The following is an 18,286-nucleotide window of genomic DNA, read 5'->3' on the forward strand; positions in this document are numbered from 1 at the left end:
TTGGGTTGCTGGATAAATGGGCTACAGCAACATATCCCAATACGTTGTCTGCAGAATCCAAGTAGACCCACTAGGCCTTTTGCCTCTTTCTTGGTTGTAGAAGGGACCAAATGCAATAATTTTTCCTTCACCTTGGAAGGAATATCTTGACATGCTCCACTCCACTGGACCCCTAGAAAGCTTACTGAGATTGAAGGCCTCTGAATTTTAGTCCAATTTATTTCCCACCCACTGATACACAAATGTCTTACCAATAAGTAGAAAGTAGTTGCTACTTTTGGCTCATTATGTTCAATCAATATAATGTCATCAACGTAATGGACCAGTGTAACATTTTGTGGAAGGGAAAGGTGATCAAGATTTCTGGAAACTAAATTATGACACACAGCTGGAGAGTTGATATACCCCTGAAGTAGGACAGTGAAGGTGTATTGCTGTCCTTGCCAGCTGAAAACAAACTGCTTCTGGTGGGCCTTATAGGCAGGTATGGAGAAAAAAGGCATTTGTTAGATTAATAGCTGTATACCAGTTACCAGGAGATGTGTTAGTTTGCTCAAGCAATCAAACCACATCTGCTACAGCAGTGGAATTGAAGTAATGACCTAATTAAGCTTAAGATAATCCACTGTCATTCTCCAAGAGCCATCTGTCTTCTGCACAGGCCAAATAGGAGAGTTGAACAGGTATATGGTGCGAATCACCATCCACTGTATCTTTCTTCTTTATATTGGCACTAATTTTTCTAATCCCTCCAGGTATGTGGTATTACTTTTATTTTAGTATTTTTCTAGGTAGAGGAAGTTCCAATGGCCTTTCTTACCAGGTCCTCATTCCATAGGTCAGGGAACCAATGTGGAGCTTCCTCCAGCTGTTAATTATGTATATGCCAATTATGCATTCTGGAACTGGGGAAATAACCACGAGATGGGTTCAGTGATGAAACGGACCCATTTTGATTTAAACCTGAGTTAAAACTCCATTGAACACGTGACCTCCATTAGGACATACTCTAACTAAAGGACCACAGTGACCTTTCAAGGCTCTCAAATCAATATCAATATCTCCTTCCCCAGAAGGTCTGATGATTTCCTTTTCCCCATTGCACAGCTACCCTGGTAAAAGGCTGGAGGTTCCTTCGGGGAAGAATGAGAGAAATATTACCAGTATATGTTTTTGGTGGTATACTGAGTGCATCCTCAAGGGGGCCAAGCATTCCCTTCATTCAAGGGGCTCTGGCTTCGTAAACTGGCTCAAATCTGGGAATTGATTGAGGCCTATGATTCTCTGTTTTTAAGATACAAGTTAAACTTTTGTTTGCTTAACCTGAAAATTTTTGCTTACATATTTCAGGTAAGAATTTAGTAGACTTCCTATCTATTTCATTTATAAGAACATCATGATTAAGTAGCCAATGTTATATATATCTACATGAGTCACACTATTCTGATGGATGCTTTGACTCTGCTCTCTATTAAGGTTACCACATCTACTTTGCTCTTGGTGGTTGAGTACTGCCACTTGGTCCCTGCCACTCCAGATTTTATTTCCCTCATTGTCTATAGGTTTCTTAATTCAGTGACTGCAGATCCCAAAATAAGGCCTGGCCTACAGAAAAGAGAAATTACGGAGCCCTTCAAGGATGCCAGTGCTCCTCTCACAAATTTATTTCTCACAGTATTGGCGAAAGGTATGTCTTCTGGACACTGCCAGTGTGAGTGAGTAGGTCTTACACGACAAATCCATTCTAACATTTCAACCTCCCTAAGCCTTTGAATCCCTTCTTCTACATTAAACCAAGGAATGTCTGACATTTCCAGTTCACTCTCTGTGGGCCATCTTGTGGTCCATGATTCAATCAACCAACCAAAGAAACTTTTAGAGCCCTTTCTAACTCCTTAAGCTGTGACACTAAATGCAGAATCTCTGCATAGCGAGCCCATGCCAATAAATTCAGCCTGATCCAACTGTACACTGCTTCTACCATCATCCCACATGCTTCGTATCCATTCTCACCATATTCCCTGGATTTTTGTCTGCATAAATTAGAAAACAAAAGTGGTTCTTTTAGAGTGTGATGCACCTCCTCACGGGTCATATATTGTACCTCACGTTCAGGGGCCTGCTAAAACTAGAGTCTAGTTATAGGTCTAAAAGGAAAGAGGGATGGTTCGGATGGGCCCTGAGAAGAAACAGCATTGTCTTGCATAGCAATGCCTCAGAGAGACTATTACCATTTTGTCAGGTAATGTAGGGTTAACCCCTCAGATAAGGATGGAAAGCCCAATACAATCTGGGGGTGAGGACGCCACTGTCATGGAGGGCTGGGAGGCCACTTTGCCAGGGATTAGGGAATTAGTTCCACTGGGGCTGGGGAGGCCACTTTCAGTGGAGGTTGGAAGACTTCTTCCACTGGCAAAGAAGACTCATCAGAATTTAGGGACTCAATGTCTCCAGCTTCATCAGGATCTTTGCTCATGTCTTTATCTTTAATTTACAGAATCCCGTTCTTTCCAATTGATGCCCTCACTTTAGTGTAGAAATCCTGCAAAGCTGGAAAGTCAACTTCATTGTAATTTATCCAGTTGCAGAATGAGGTTTTGTGTTTAATTTTTAGCAGTTTCAGTCCTGTGGCTACAGGAGATAAGGGTCTTTTTCAAGGTACCCATAGAAGCTATTTGATTATTTATATGGCGGGGAATTTGAATCCCTGAGCTCATTCTTTTTTTGTGCAACTTTTCCAATGACATTAGGACAAACCAGTCTATGTTGTTATATGCATTAGTTTTCCAGAAATGTTCAAAAATACCGTATACAACGTCTCCCACCTCCTTACTTCTTATTAGTGGCTCACTGGAAGCATATAGTGCAGGTATTTTGCATGTCTCTATTGCCAGATCATGCCACTGGCTATCCCTGCACTCTTTACTACTGGAAGTAGAGCCCAGTATCTTGAAGTCTAATCAGATTAGAGAGCCAATCCCATAAACCTTGGAATGAATTCAGAAAACTCATCCTTAATATGTTCCTTTAGAGCCAGTCTCAGTACCAAAATCTATATTAGAGTTTTCCAAAAATACATATTATTATGAGAAAGTGGCTCAGGAAATTATGGAACCTGAAAAGTCCCACAATCTGCTGTCTGCCAGCAAGCCAGAGTCCCAAGAAAGCTGGTGGTATAATTCAATCCAAATCTGAAGAACTGAGACTGACGGGAGTTTATCTAAATCCCAGTCCAAGGGCAAGAAACAATGAGATGAGATGGTGATATAGTTTGGCTCTGTATCACTACCAAAATCTCACCTTGAATTGTAATAATCCCCACATGTCAAGGGTAGGATCAGGTGAAGATAATTAAATCATGGGGGCAGATTACCTCACACTGTTCTCATGATAGTAAGTGAGTTCTCATGAGACCTAAGGGTTTTATATGGGGCTCTTCCCCCTTTGCTGAGCACTCATTCTCTCTCCTGCTGCCCTGTGAAGAGGTGCCTTCTGCCACAACTGTAAGTTTCCCAAGGCTTCCCTAGTCCTGTGGAACTGTGAGTCAATTAAACCTCTTTTCTTTATAAATTACCCAGTCTCAGGTATTTCTTCATAGCAACGTGAGAACGGACTAATACAGAGGGTCTAGCTCTGGCAACAAGGGAGAAAAAAAGACTGAATTCTTCTTTCCTCTGCATTTTGTTCTATTCAGGCTTTCAAATGGATCAGGTGATGCCTACCAACGTGGAGGAGGGCAATCACTCCACTGAGTCCATCAATTTGATGCTAATCTCATTCAGAAACACCCTCACAAACACACCCAGAAATAATGTTTAATCTGGGCACCCTGATGCCAAGTCAAGTTGACACATAAAAGTAACCATCATATGAAGGGTAAGAGATCTTCAAGTGTCTTCAAGGAAATCCCAGGAGTAGATCATGATACCTGCATGAGACTATGAGATGTTTTCAAAGGGAAGCCATCCTTGAATTCTAGAGAAGCTTCCTTGAGGAATAACTAATTAATCATTTATGCACACAATGCAAGCAGTTATCCCTGTGATGGAAATCACACAGTTAAAAATTTTCTCTTTTAGCTGAAGGGATTAAATATACCACCTTGTCTGCCAAAGGCATTCAGCTAATACACGACTTGCTGGCCAGGGTCCTTATGAATGATAATAAAATCACCCTAGACTTTCCCCTTGGCAGGCCAAGGTGGAGTCTGCGTAACTGCAAATACACCCTGCTGTATCTGCAATAATGCCTTTGGCTAAGTGTAAAGATCGCTAGAGAAACTTGAGGAAAAACATACCTGTTTTTCTAAGGTAGACTTGGTGGTTTAGGGATTAGTTCAGCTGGTTGAGTCCAGGACTGGATAAGGTGGTGAGGCAGGGCATGACAGGTCAATTTTGCAGGTTGGCCTCATTCTACTGCTTGGAGTCCTGTTGATAGTAACTGCAGTTAAATGCTATATAAGCCAAATTGAACAGACTTAGGCCCAGCTCTCCTGATCAGATTAATCAGAGTGCTGATGGAGTGATATATCCACGGGAAAATTCTCCAGAAGACAAGATGGTGTAGAAACTAGGGGAGAATATTGTTGAGAGGTGGTCTCTCATATTTATGCATGTCTTATGAGCAGAGGTTCTGAGTGTCTTTGTTCTGCACTAGCTTTCCTGGGGTGTTTGTACAGCAAATCATCTTGGAAGATAGAGATAGTACTTCTTTCTGGAGCAAGGGGCAGGCATGCTTACTGTTCAGTATAAAAGATTCATGTTCCCTAAGTTCAGGGTTCCTCTCTTGTAATGTAGCCTACTGCATGGACAGGTGTTACCTGGACCTCTTTTCATCACCCTGTGGACTTGGGACTCAAGAAACTGGCTACTCTGGCTATTGCTGTTGCTGTGAGTAGTACATTCTTTACTCACTGACCCAGAAATCTTACAGTTTTTGCCAGCATTACAAAATGCAGCAGACTAACTTATTAACTTCCAAGTAGGATCAGGTTATCATGCTTACATTTTTAAATCATATGATTTCACAAAGAAATCAAGATCACTCATTGTATGTAGCATCACTTGGCCCACAATGTCTCTACAATGAACCGTTGTCCCTGAGTGGGAGCTGCCTCATTTGGGTGGGGTAAATATTCATGAGTTACTGCATTCCCCAACACTCACTTTTACCTCAAATCCACCCAACCTGACTCATCACTTTATATTACCTGCTGAGCCCCAGGGTCTTTGCATGCCTACCTAGTACAGCAAACCTGCCCTATGAAAATTAATGATAAAACTAAATGTGAATGTTCACTGTGTAAAGTCTGTCCTGTACAGAATCCTATGTTCTATAATAGGATTCTATTGAATTACTTGCCTTTGTTCATATAAATGCGATTTGATTCATGGTCATAAGAACTGTATGTGGCTGTCAGGAATACAGTTTCTATAAAGTGAGGTTCACTTTGATACCGTTCTCCCACAATGCTGATATGCGATAGCTGTATGTATTTTGTGGATGACACAGTAGTGGTGGGTTTGCATCTGAGCTGGCCCAGTGACACTGACATTAATAGCCGTAGGTTGAGTCCCTAGAGAGTCTTTCAGTCAACAGTTCTGTAACTGTGACTCCTTCTGAGCCCTCTTTCTGATGATTTTGAGAGCAGGTAGAGCCTCAACTCATACCTTTGCCTCCTGTTCACAGAGAGAGTAACACTCTGGAATAGAACCTGGTTTCTTCACACAAGGGCAAGGCACAGCCCCTCACCTGTTTGGATGGATAGAGTGTGGGATAAATAATTTACTCAGCTTCTTGCCCTAAGAAGGATGTTCATGGAAGCAGAGTTATCATCACAGTAAGCAATCGTCAGGCTGCAAGGTCCTGAGATGGTACTGTGTCTTTGAAAGTAGCCTAATCTTTCAATAAACAAACTCAAAATTTGAGTGACTCACAGGAGCAGTTCCTTTCTCACGTATTGTCTAAGGATGAGGGTGATGAGGGCTGAAGCTCCACCAGCCACTCATGACCTGGACCAACAGATCACTCTCATCTTCAATGTCACCTTGAGTATATATATCTACTGGGCAGTTGGAGAAGGAATCTTGGGGAGTATGTGTGGCAAATTTTTAAGTTCAGTCCTGGAGGACACATGTATTCCTTCTGCTCACATTCTGTTTCCTTGAACAAGTGACACAGCCAACCTCACTGCAAGAAAGGCTAAAAGAAGATTGGAATGATTTGCATTATCAGCACAATTCCTGCTACAAGTAATTTACTGAGGGCTAACTCAGTGTCAGGCGATGTTCTACACTTCATGGTACACATTATTTGAGAGTTTCACATGGTCATGAGACTGAAAGTTTTTGTCTAGACCAGGCCCATCTTGAAGCCTGGGAGCAATGTAATCCTAGGTTTAAGTGACAGTAAAGGAAGAATCAATGTTGCAAGCCGTCTGAGCCTGCATGGGGAGAGTCTGAAGTCCCCTCTTCGTGCTTCCAAATCAAGAAAACCCTGATAGTGCTCCTTGGATTGTGTCCATCAATTACTGAGCCTGGTGAATCAGAGCCAGAATCCTTTAGCTACAGGTAAAGATGAAATACACCTGAGTTGAGAGCAATACATGCCCTACCTATTATAAAGCTGAGTGGTTCCAGGTGGGAGAGGTAGGGCACCCCGCCCCTCTCCCCGCCGAAAGGACATACCAAAATAAAGAGGACTTTTATCACCTGGCAAAGGCAGGGAAATATCTCTTACTGACAAGTTAAAAAAAAATGTGGATAGAGGGTGCCACTTCTCTTTGGCTGCAGTGTGGGATGAGAAGAGACTTCAGAGTTCCCTCCTGTCTCCCGTCTTTAATTTAAGGGAGAATAAACCAAGTTCTGGACTATCAGTTCTTGCAGTCTGGTTGCCTCCCACCCCGCCAATTCCATACCAATTGTAGCTTCTTCCCAGGAGGAGTTTTGCACTAAGAGCAGGAGTTTGGCCATGCAGTTGCTAAAAGAAGCTCATTGCTGTCACAGCTGGAAATAATCTGTATGTAATTTCCTTATATTTGATGCAACCTGCTTAGAAATCTCAGGGAGTTCCCTGCACATTGGGTGCCATTTACTTTTCAACTTTGAGATCAGGTAAGAGAAAATCAGAGTACTATGAATTAGACTTCCTGGAAACCAGACAGTGGACCTCTAAATGTGGCCCACCTGCTTGAGAGTCATTGGAGGGAGGGAGTACTTGTTAAAGTGCAGACTCCCGGAAACAACAACTTACTTATGAATTAAAACAGCAGAGTTGGGTTCCAGAGATCTGCATTTTAAAGAAATGCCCCAAGAGATATTTATCAGCATTTTCAATCCCAGGAGCCTATTGCAGTCCTTCCCTAAGGGTTGGGGTAACTCTATTAGTATTTGCCCACTGGATGGCAAGCTCTACTAACAGCTAACATTTCCATAACTTTGTGGATTGTTAGATAAGCATGTCAATTCATAATTTCCCTACTTCCTGGACCATGGACATATTTAGGGAGGCAGAGAAACACCAAGCTTCCTAGAACCCCTTCTGTTTTGTTTCTTCCTGTCTCCTAGGCTCAATAGGTTAGAGCAATGATATGCATGATTCAGAACACTGAGGTAAGAACAGAAGAGATAGATATCCCCTAAAATGCCAGAGCATACACCACAGGGTTACATCTGGGACCAAGGAGAAAGGACCTTTATTAAGAATCTGTGCCAGGAAATAGTAGCTAAGCCAGAAGATGAATACCAGAAGATGAATGATAGAATTGGGATCTAGAAAAGTCAATCAATTGGCTCATAGTGGTTTTACTGCATTGATACTCAAGCGTAAGCACTATGTTCAGTGTAATTCACGATAAGTAACAGTATTGATTTTCATTCATGGGTTATAAATGAGGTGTGACTCATCTTCTCCGGATTGTTTTTCCCAGCCCCAGAGATGAACACTTCCATGTGCCCCTTCGCTTCTCTTTCCCAGCCTTATGGCTTCACTGATGGCTCTTTCAACGCTCATTCTCACCTCCCAGGATGAACTGCTTCCGTCCACACATTCCTGATGTTCAAATGGAACAAAAACATGGAAAGGTTAATTCATGTTGGGAAACAGATTAAGGACTTTGATGGTAGTAGAAAGAGGTTCTCTAGCCGTGAGAAGGAAGGTAGGAAAAAAACTTTAGACCCTATAATGCACCTACCAGCACAAAAAGCAAAGATACTTTTTTAACTCCCCAAATCAAAAACGATTAAATAATGCTATCTCCTTGTAAAAAGTCACCCCAAATCTTCATACTTATGTAATATATGAAGTACAACTAACCCAAATTAATGATGTTTTGCATTCCCTTTTATGGAAGAAGTGAGTAGAATTTACACATACTTTATGTTTCTCTCACCATCTCTTCAGTCATCCTTATGATATTGTGAGCTACCCAATATTTATGTTTCTTTTCCCTTTAAGTCAGCTATAGCTGGTTTCTGTTGCTGGTGATGCACAATTCTGGCTAATAGAGAAACCAATAATTTCCCTAACAATTAATCCTCAGGAAATGTACCTTCTTTTAAAGAAAGCTGTGGCTATCTGTGAGAGGGGAATCCTACCTTATATATAAGCAGCACCAGTATTGCCATTTTCTCAGTGAAACACAGCATGGCCAACAGTAGAATATGAGATTGACACACACAGTACTAGGATATACGTAGAAGTAGAGTGGGAGACGTTCTACTATTATTGATATTTCTGAAAGATTAACATAGAAATGTAATTTCTAGGTCTGCTTTGTCAGCTCAGACTGCTATAACAAAATACCATAGATTGGGGGGCTTAAACAACACAAATCAATTTCTTACAGTTCTGGAAACTGAGAAGTCCAAGATCAAGATACAGGCAGATCCAGTTCTTGGTAAAGTCCCACTTCCTGACTTGCAGATGGCTATCGTTTTGATGTATCCTCACATGGTAGAGAGGAAGCTCTGGTCTCTTTCTCTTAATAAGGATACTAATCCCACATTGGAGGGCCCATATCAGTGTCTTCATCTAAATAGAATTACCTCCCAAAGGCCCTAAAAACCATCACAGCGGAAGTTAGAGCTTCAGCATATGAATTTTAGAAAGACGCAAACATTTAGTCCATACCCAGGTCCCCGAGATGTCTCAGAATTTGGGTTAGGAAAGCTACTTGACATACTGAATTAGCATCCTACTGCTGCTGTGACAAATTGTTACAATCTTAGTGACTTAAAAAAAAAAACAGAATTTTTTTTTTTAAATTCTTTTTTTTTAAAGAATTTTTTAGCTTATAGATCTAGAGATCAGAAGTCCAAATATCAAAGTGTCAGCATGGCTGCTTTTCTTCTAAAGGTTCCAAGAGGTCTATTTCCTTTCCTTTTGCAGCATCCAGAGGCCTCTGCCTTCCTTGGCTCACAGCCTCTTCTTGGCATCATTGGGACCTCGGCTTCCATCATCACACCTGCTTCTCTTACTTTGTCACTCCTGACTCTCCCTTATAAGAACTGTTGTGATTAAATTGGGCCTACTCAGAATTCGGGATAATCTTTGCATATCAATGTCCTCGACTTAGTCACATATGCAAAGTACCTTTTGCTTTGTAAGGTGACATAGTCACAGGCTCTGAGGATTAGGATATGGACATCTTGTCAGGGAAGGGGTGTGGGGGTGGGAATTATTCTGTCTACCATGGCATGCCTAGTGGTTACATAGGTAAGAGAATCCACATAAACCTCAGGACTCCCTAACTCAGTTTATTCTACCATTCCATTTTTTTCTTTTTAATGTGTAAAAACCCCTGGCTTCACTAAAATCAGCTTTACCTAGGATCAGACTAAAGAAACCGCAGATTTCAATTACAGGCCAAAAAAGTAGGTCTAAATTGCCTTAGAAATTATGAGCAACTTTTTTATTTGTCTCTTGGCAGGAATGAAAATGAAAGTAACAAATTACAAAGAAGAAATAAGAGCAGTTCAATAAACAGAACGCACATTATTTTGGTAGAAAGAATATAAAAACATACCTCAGGGTTGATTTTCATTTACTTGAGATAATAGAGTAGAACACATCTGGGGCTGCTTTGTTCTGCTGGCTTTGGTTCCTGTCTGTGGGACTGGAGTCATAAAAGAGGACGGGATCAGAAAACCATGGCTTAAATTCTCTATAATGCCAGGATGGGATTTAAGCAAGTTATTTTATCGAAAACGCAGCATATGTGAAAATGGATTATTTACATTTTTATAAACAGGATGCTTAAATGAATGATAAAAGTCAGATTTACGGTGTATATTCGTCCGTTTTTACACTGCTGATAAAGACATACTCAAGACTGGGTAATTTATAAAGAGAAAGAAGGCTTAATGGACTCACAGTGCCACACGGCTGGGGAGGCCTCACAATCATGGCAAAAGGCAAAAGGCACATCTGACACGGCAGCAGACAGAAGAAAGAATGAGAACCAAGCCAAAGGGGTTTCCTCTTATAAAACCATCAGATCTTGTGAGACTTACTCACTACGATGAGAACAGTATGGGGGAAACTGCCCCTGTGATTCAATTATCTCCCACAGGGTCCCTCCCACAACACGTGGGAATTATAGGAGCTACAATTCAAGATGAGATTTGTGTGGAGACAGAGTCAAACCATATCACCATGTATCAATCACTGTAATATGTCCTTTATAGATATCATCACATTTAATCTCTGTAATTGCTTTATTTTCAGGAGAGAAAACTAAGGTTTAGAGATGTTCAGCAATTTGTCCACAGCAGGGCCAAAGGCTAGAATACCATTATGAATACCACTCATGCTCTTATCTCCTTTGTGGTATTTTCTCATTTTAAGAATGTTTAAAATCCATATAATTCAAACAGAGAACCTTATAATAAAGACAGAAAATCAAATGTACATTATATATTACTATATATAAAATGCTTTCATAAGCGTTAACTCTTTTGGTCCTTACCAAAAACCCTACAAAACCCTATATAAGTTGCTATTTGTATTACCTCATTTTCACAGACAAGAAAAGTAAAATTTAGGGAAATGATGTGAATTCTCCCAGTTTACATATCTATAATGTTGCAGATATTTATCTTCTAATTTCTTTCCACTCTACTAGGTGTTATAACAAAAAACACCAACTGTTGATTCTCGTGACACGTAAAGGAAAAAAAAATGATATCTTCAGGAAACAGTTGTGGGTTTGGGTTAGATGATCTGCAATGGGTCAATGAGGCAAGAGAAACCCCTCGCTGCTCTGGGCTGCAGGTCCTCATGTGCAAAAACAGCAACACACTATCTACCTGATAGAAAACCATAAGGGATAACTCCTGTGAAAGTACTTTGTAAACTGCAAAGATTATTTAGAGGTAAGGTCTCCTGTTTTTTGTTTTTGTTTTAACTACAAAGTATTAGAATCATTCCACTGGAATAAGTATTGCTTTACTTTCCAATTTTTTCAACAGGGTATTGATGCTTCTCAAGTGAAGCATCATTAATGATTCCTTAAATGTGGCCAAACCAGTTTAAGTATTTTTGTTTCCGTATTTCAGGTTGATATTTTGATGTTCTTTGTCACATGGGGGAACTATCATGTGGAGACACTGTAAGTCATAGTTAAAGATCCTTCAAAATGTATTCTAAATGGCATTTTATTACAGATATATGTTTTATAAGTATACCAGTAAATACACTCAATGCAATTCTTTTGTTTCAAATGTGAATAAAACTTAGTAAGATTTTAATACATTAGCACAAGCTAATTTTAACTTTTGATGTTGCTGATAAAGCACCCATTCAGGAAAAAAAAAAAAAAGTTCATGCTTTATGTAAACTATTAATGGACAATTTACCTCCTTTTCATTATTTTTACTCATGCTATATTTGTTAGAAAACTGATAATATAGTTGTATGTTATGAATCTAATTAGATTTGGATTTTATTTTCAACAACAACAACAAAACTAGTAATCTGAACATGAAAAGTCGATGTAGGCAAGAGATTTTCTTGCAGATTGTCAGTTGTCCCTCAATGTTTCATATGTGAGTCTTTGGCTTATTGTTACTAACTCCAAACGATCAGTAACAGAGTTATGTGGTCCTTTAAATTTTATAAGAAGCTTTCAAAGATGTCTCATTTGATCCTCTTAGTATCTTAGTTGAGCAAGGTGGGCCAGGCAATGCTATCACCATTATAAAATGGGAAGTTCCAGGTTCAGACAGGTTGAATTGCCAAGCAAGTAACTGACAAGGGTGATCTAGATCTTTTAGTTTGACATGGTGCAGCTCTTTTCACTATGCATTCACTGTCAGTGGACATATTACATGTATATAAGGTAGACAAAAGGGGTTTAGTTTCATTAATCATTGACTTCAAACACAGCAATAACAACCACCACCTCAAAAACAATATTAACTAACAATTTGTGAGGACTTAACATTTTCCAATCATTGCTTTAAGCATCACACTTGCAAACCTGTGGGGTAGGTAATATTTTTAACCTTCTCAGCACTGGAGTATATTGACCTGTTATTTTTCCTATTTTACAAGTGAGGAAACTGTAGTTCAAATACATTAAGTAATTTGTCCAATAGTGAAAAACAGCCAGTCTGACTAAAAAATCTGTACAATTAACTCCTACACTAAACTGTCCCCATAGCTAATTTTTGTTTTTTAAATCAAATAAAGTTACAAAAAGAAGCAACCAAATACTTGAATTAGTAGCTCTTATTCCCTGCTATTTTCTATTTTTATCTATAATAATAAGTAGTTTCAACATACACTAGAGAAGAACAATATTTTAATATAGTATCTAGAGGCTTTTGAGAGTTATGGACAGCTTTTGAAATCTAGATTCCAACTTCCACTGGGTGAGACTATGGGAAAGAAAGTATATTTAGCTCTAGTTTGATGGGAATCTTAATATCCTCCAAACTTTTTGAGGACAACAATTCATAACTTTACTAATTATACTTCTTGGCTAAGATTTTAAGTTTTCACTGTTCCCCAACAAGTTCATAAAGAGATTTCCAGATATAGGAAAATATCATTGACTAAATGACCTCTAAAATACCTTTCAGTGCTCAAAGTCAATGAATCTTTGACATAATCATGGTAGATCTATCCTTACTAAACTAAAAAAAAAGACTAAGATAATCTCTCCCAGCCATGTACAAGCTTAGGCTGTAAAGCAGATGAGAACAAGTTAGTTTTTATTTTAAGCAATTTGACTTCAGAAGCATAACTTTATAGCTCAATCTGGTATTCATAAGCTTTTCTTGAAAATAAAACATATTTTTATTTAATTTCATATACTCCCAGTATGCTATAGTGATGTAGTGATTTAACTTAATGCTTTTAATTATAACATTGATACTAAGCATCATCTTTAATTCTCTTTTAATTTCTTTTAATTTTCATACGTAATTGTTTAAACCTTATAAATAAATGGATATACATACATATGTATGCATGACTAATGTTTTTTGTTTATAAGTTCTGATGGCAAGATAAATATTAAAATAATTTGATGTAGAAAAAAGTAATTTAAAAAGTGCTTCTTTTAATATTCAATACTACCTTTTTCATATGATGAAACTTACAGCTCATTGGTAAGTTAACAATAAATCTGAATGTCACTTCTTTAGGAATCTGAATTCTTGGATCTCTCTGTTCTATTGATCTAGTATCACATCACGGAATGTGTCATTTAGAATTTGCTTTTCTCTTTGCTTGTAAGTATTCTGAATTCCTCGCTTGAAGTATTGAGTGACTATATTAGCAAAAATCATGACAACAGATGTGATTATTGTGCGACTAACCAAGACCAGCAGCAGAAGCTTCACAAAGAATCAATATTCGGCTCTTAGTCACAGAAATTAAAGAGGCACATGAATATAAAACAAATCATTGTATAAGAAATAGTTGAAATTAAATGACATGCTGCTCCATAAAATGATCCAAAAATGGAAGCCATGGTGCCATGACAGAAAAAACTGGCAAAACACCAAAGCTTTGACAAACACATGCACAGACCTGGGAACACCCCCAAATATATATGTATCTTCCTTTATCCTTAATCAAAGGTTTCTAATTTTCACATTAACTAGCAAAGCCTTGAAAACAATGATTACAACACTTTATTTATTTATTTTTTTTTGAGGTGGAGTCTCGCTCTGTCACCCAGGCTGGAGTGCAGTGGCGCGGTCTCGGCTCGCTGCAAGCTCCGCCTCCCAGGTTCACGCCATTCTCCGGCCTCAGCCTCCCGAGTAGCTGGGACTACAGGAGCCCGCCACCACGCCCAGCCAATTTTTTGTGTTTTTAGTAGAGACGGGGTTTCACCGTGTTAGCCAGGATGGTCTCGATCTCCTGACCTCGTGATCCACCCGTCTTGGCCTCCCAAAGTGCTGGGATTACAGGCGTGAGCCACCGCGCCTGGCCGATTACAATACTTCTAATACTTAACTTACCAAAGTAATTTATTTTTATTAGCTGAAAATGTGAGTCACTTCAGCTGACATTTCTGAAAGCCACATATTGCCTTTTTACTTATTGTTCATTCATTAGACTGACCTTCACGTTGATTTTAGGGCTGGCTAAGCCATTTCCTAAGCTCTTCCTTTTCATCTTTAACTGATTCTTCTCAGCTTGGGGCATACATACAAAAATGCAATGCATTGTTCAGAGAATATAGCATAATCTGCTTCCTGATATGATTCCTATGCTACTTGGCCAGCAGTGGTGACAATAGGTAGGGAGCTTTTATAGAAGCATGGTGACCCTTCTTTTGAGATCTTCTATAGCTGGCAGGCATCCTTCTGTCCCTGAACATCGCAGCCTGTGTAATATCTTGTGGGCCAAACAGAAGTCAGTAAATGTTTAGTGTCTAGAACTTCTTTTAGATTCAGAATGAATACAAGACAATTGGAAAACAAAACAGTAAAAACATTTACAAATGCAAAAATGTGTTGGACAAAAACAACAATAAGTGCAAAAAGTTATTGGACAAAAGGGAAAGTGAGGGTAGAAGAACAGAAATAGAAAGAGACAGAGAGAAAGGGACATTGGCAGAAATGCTCATTATTCATTTCCTCTCATATCTTTCTCTAAGTGAGCTTTCCTCATTTTTCATTCCCAGAGAACAATTCAATCTCCTTATCTTTTGCCTATGTAAAGTTTAAGGTGGAGGACACCACAACACACCCTAAACCAGAGAGCATGGGTCCATTGCTGCTCAAAGGTGAACAGATAAGAGACATAGCTCTTTTTTTTTTAAGTTATTTTTTTAATAAGTTAAAAACTATTTTATGTATATTATTAAAAAGTCAAATAACAACAGATTCTGGCAAGGTTATAGAGAAAAGGGAACTCTTATATCGTGCTTGTAGGAATGTAAATTAGTTCAGCCATTGTGGAAAGCAGTCTGGTGATTTCGCAAAGAACTTAGAAACATCATTTGACCCAGCAATCTCATTATTGAGTATATACCCAAAGGAGTATAAATCATTCTACCGTAAAGGCACATGCATGCATATACGTTCATCGCAGCACTAGTCACATGGAATGAAATAAACTATTCACAAAATGAATACTTGTGAATATATGTGAATTAATATGTGAATTCACTGTATGCAAAGACATGGACTCAATCTAGATGCCCATCAATGGTAGACTGGATAGAGAATGTGGTACATATATACCATGGAATACTATGCAGACATCAAAAAGAATGAGATCATGTCCTTTGCAGCAACATGGACAGAGCTGGAGACCATTATCCTATGTGAATTAACAGAAACAGAAAACCAAATACCACATGTTCTCACGTGCAAGTGGGAGCTAAACATGGAGTACACATGAACACAAAGAAGGGAACAATAGCCACTGCGGCCTACTTGAGGATGGAAGGTGGGAAGACAGTGAGGATCAAAAAACTATTTATTGGGTACCATGCTTAGTGCTTGGGTAACAAAGTAATCTGTACACCAAACCCCCAAGACATGTAATTTGCCTATATAACAAACCTGCATATGTACCCCTGAAACTAAAATAAAAGTTAAAAAAAATTCAGTTATGTAACAGTAAAGAAAATTCATCTATGCAGAAAAATAATCAAAAGATACAGAAAGTTATAAAAAGTAAGAGTCATGGCCATTCCAGCCACTGGTTCTAATTACAGATGATAGCCATACCAACACTTCCTGTGTTTCCTCCCAAACCATTATTCTTACAGCAACATGTATGTGCCTGTGTTATTACCCACATAGTACCTTACTGCATACTACCTCTAAAAAATGGAAAATGATTACATTCATGTGGTTTTTTGTAAACCTGATAATACTTTTCTGCATCATCATTTTCTAGTCACCCTCCTGCTTTTTCATGGTTGTTTAATGTGCCATTTTAATGGTTCAGAATTAGTGGTTAATAGTTGTTAAATAATGATTAATATTTTAATAGTTGTTTAAAACAAGGTGTTAGATTGTATGAAAGGCTGTAATCTATTTACTCATTCCACCATTGATGGAAATTTTTAAAGTAATTTGTTGTTTTGTTTGTTTGCTATGTACCACTATTTCTGTATCAGTTTCCTTCATCATAGCTCTCTCGGTGCTGATGTCAGCACAATCTTATTGTTTTGACCTTCTTCTCTTACCGTATTGAGACTGTTCTCACAACAAACTATTCACATCTTAAAATACCATCTGGTTTCTCAGGTCCACTTGAGACTGGTGACCTCACTTTTGACCTTGCCCTAAAAGTCAACTGCAGTCCATATACCTCAGGTACAAACAGCTTTAATAAGCTGCCACTTCCTGTTCCTCTCATCTTCTCTCTATGGCAGGACTCAGAGCATTAAATAACCTAAGGGCCTGGTAGAATGTAAGCTGGAGGTAGAGTAGTTAAAGTCTGTGCATTTTGTACTGGTCATTTTCCAGTTCGTCTGTTGCTAAGAAACAGCAACAGACGCCCGCTCTAGAGGGTTACAAACTCCCTGGAATTATGGCTCCCGGACATGGTGTATGGAAAGGTGTCCCACTGGGATCAAGCCTAGAATATCGCTGGATCTTGTCTTGTACAGTTTAGTAAAGGGCAGGACTGGATTTAACATAAAGCCCACCAAACTACATTACTGAAAATTTTTGGTGCTTCACTCAACTAGTCTCATTGACTAGAAGTAAAAATATGTTTTTCTCAATATTACTAGCTTTAAATTTGCCATAAACTGTTGTGGGACCAAGCCACAGAGGAAATGTTCATCCGCTAGACAAAGATAAGCATGAGGATGCCAACAACGGAGGATATTCCTTTTAAGGTCTGTCCATTGCAAAGTACACACGTACACGCTCACACAACAAACACGCCCTGTTCCCTTTTGCTTGTGTTAACAACCACTGAGGGCAGATCTCTGAATAATAATACATTTAGTGGGTCCACAAGAGCTGCATTTCCTCTGCTCCAGAATTCATGCAAGGAGCACGGCTGGGGCTTCTCCACTGTCATTGCTATGGCCTCAAATGAAGGCCTTGTCACCAGGCGGGGGCGGGAAGGCACTGGAGCACAGCAGCATTGAGAGCATCCGAATTCCCTCCTCTGTCCCTGATTGGTTGAAGAACTGGGGGGCACCGACCAGCCCCCTGCGGCTCGACTCGCCATTGGCTGGGAAGAGGTGGCAATCAGGGCGGGCCGAGGCGGCTGTTCTCGCTCCAGCTCGATGCTGCCTCCCCGGCCCGGTTGCGCTGTAGTCGCTGCCGCCGCTGCCTGGGTCCCTTCGGCCGTGCCTCTGCGTGGGGGCTGCCTCCCCGGCTCCCGGTGCAGACACCATGGTAAGTGCTCTCAGCCGGGTGCGGCCGGAACCTCACCCCTCCTCGGCCGGCCTGGCAGCGAGGGAATTGGCCGCGCAGCCGGAGCTTGGCTCGGGGGCCCTGGGAGCTCACTGCCGGCCACGGGAACAGCCTCACTCCTTGCCCGCGCCCAGGCAGGGGAGGTGGGAACGCCGCGAGTCGTGGCGGGGGCGATCGGTGCCTTTGCTTCCCGGGCGGGTTCGCCGCTCCACACCGCAGCTTCCTGAGCTCGGGAAGGTGAGGTGCGGCGGAGGCGTGGGGTCTTCCCGGCTCTGGCCGGCCCCACCAGTGTGGGAGGCTGAGCGCCAGCGGCAGGGAAGGCTCCAGGTTCGCCTCCCGCGCTGCCCCCGATGCCCAGCCTCTCCCGGAGCGGTGACAGGTGAGGAGGGTGGGAAGATAGCGTGGGGGTAGGGCGGATGGTGACGGGGAGAATCCACCAG

The 18,286-nt window shown here is 40.4% G+C and overlaps 1 protein-coding gene and 1 long non-coding RNA gene across 3 annotated transcripts in view; one reads left to right on the forward strand and one right to left on the reverse strand.

Moving 5' to 3' along the window:
- Positions 1 to 7,666: 7,666 nt before the first annotated feature.
- Positions 7,667 to 16,948, reverse strand: LOC129059116 (uncharacterized). The gene is made up of 3 exons (XR_008524827.1): positions 16,658 to 16,948; positions 10,025 to 10,114; positions 7,667 to 8,049 (listed from the first exon to the last, which is right to left on the reverse strand). It is a non-coding gene; the product is annotated as an uncharacterized LOC129059116 (long non-coding RNA).
- A 748-nt stretch (positions 16,949 to 17,696) lies between these two features.
- Positions 17,697 to 18,286, forward strand: part of GUCY1B1 (guanylate cyclase 1 soluble subunit beta 1) — a 50,201-nt gene continuing 49,611 nt past the window's right edge. Inside the window, exon 1 of one of the 2 annotated variants that reach the window (XM_024246279.3) lies at positions 17,697 to 17,828. In XM_024246279.3, coding sequence (XP_024102047.1) covers positions 17,826 to 17,828 — 3 coding nt within the window. In that variant the 5' untranslated portion in view covers positions 17,697 to 17,825. The remainder of the gene's footprint in view (positions 17,829 to 18,286) is intronic. The other variant, XM_002815242.6, reaches the window with a different exon arrangement.

The sequence above is a fragment of the Pongo abelii genome, chromosome 3 (assembly GCF_028885655.2).
Source record: "Pongo abelii isolate AG06213 chromosome 3, NHGRI_mPonAbe1-v2.0_pri, whole genome shotgun sequence".
Classification (NCBI taxonomy): Eukaryota; Metazoa; Chordata; class Mammalia; order Primates; family Hominidae; genus Pongo; species Pongo abelii.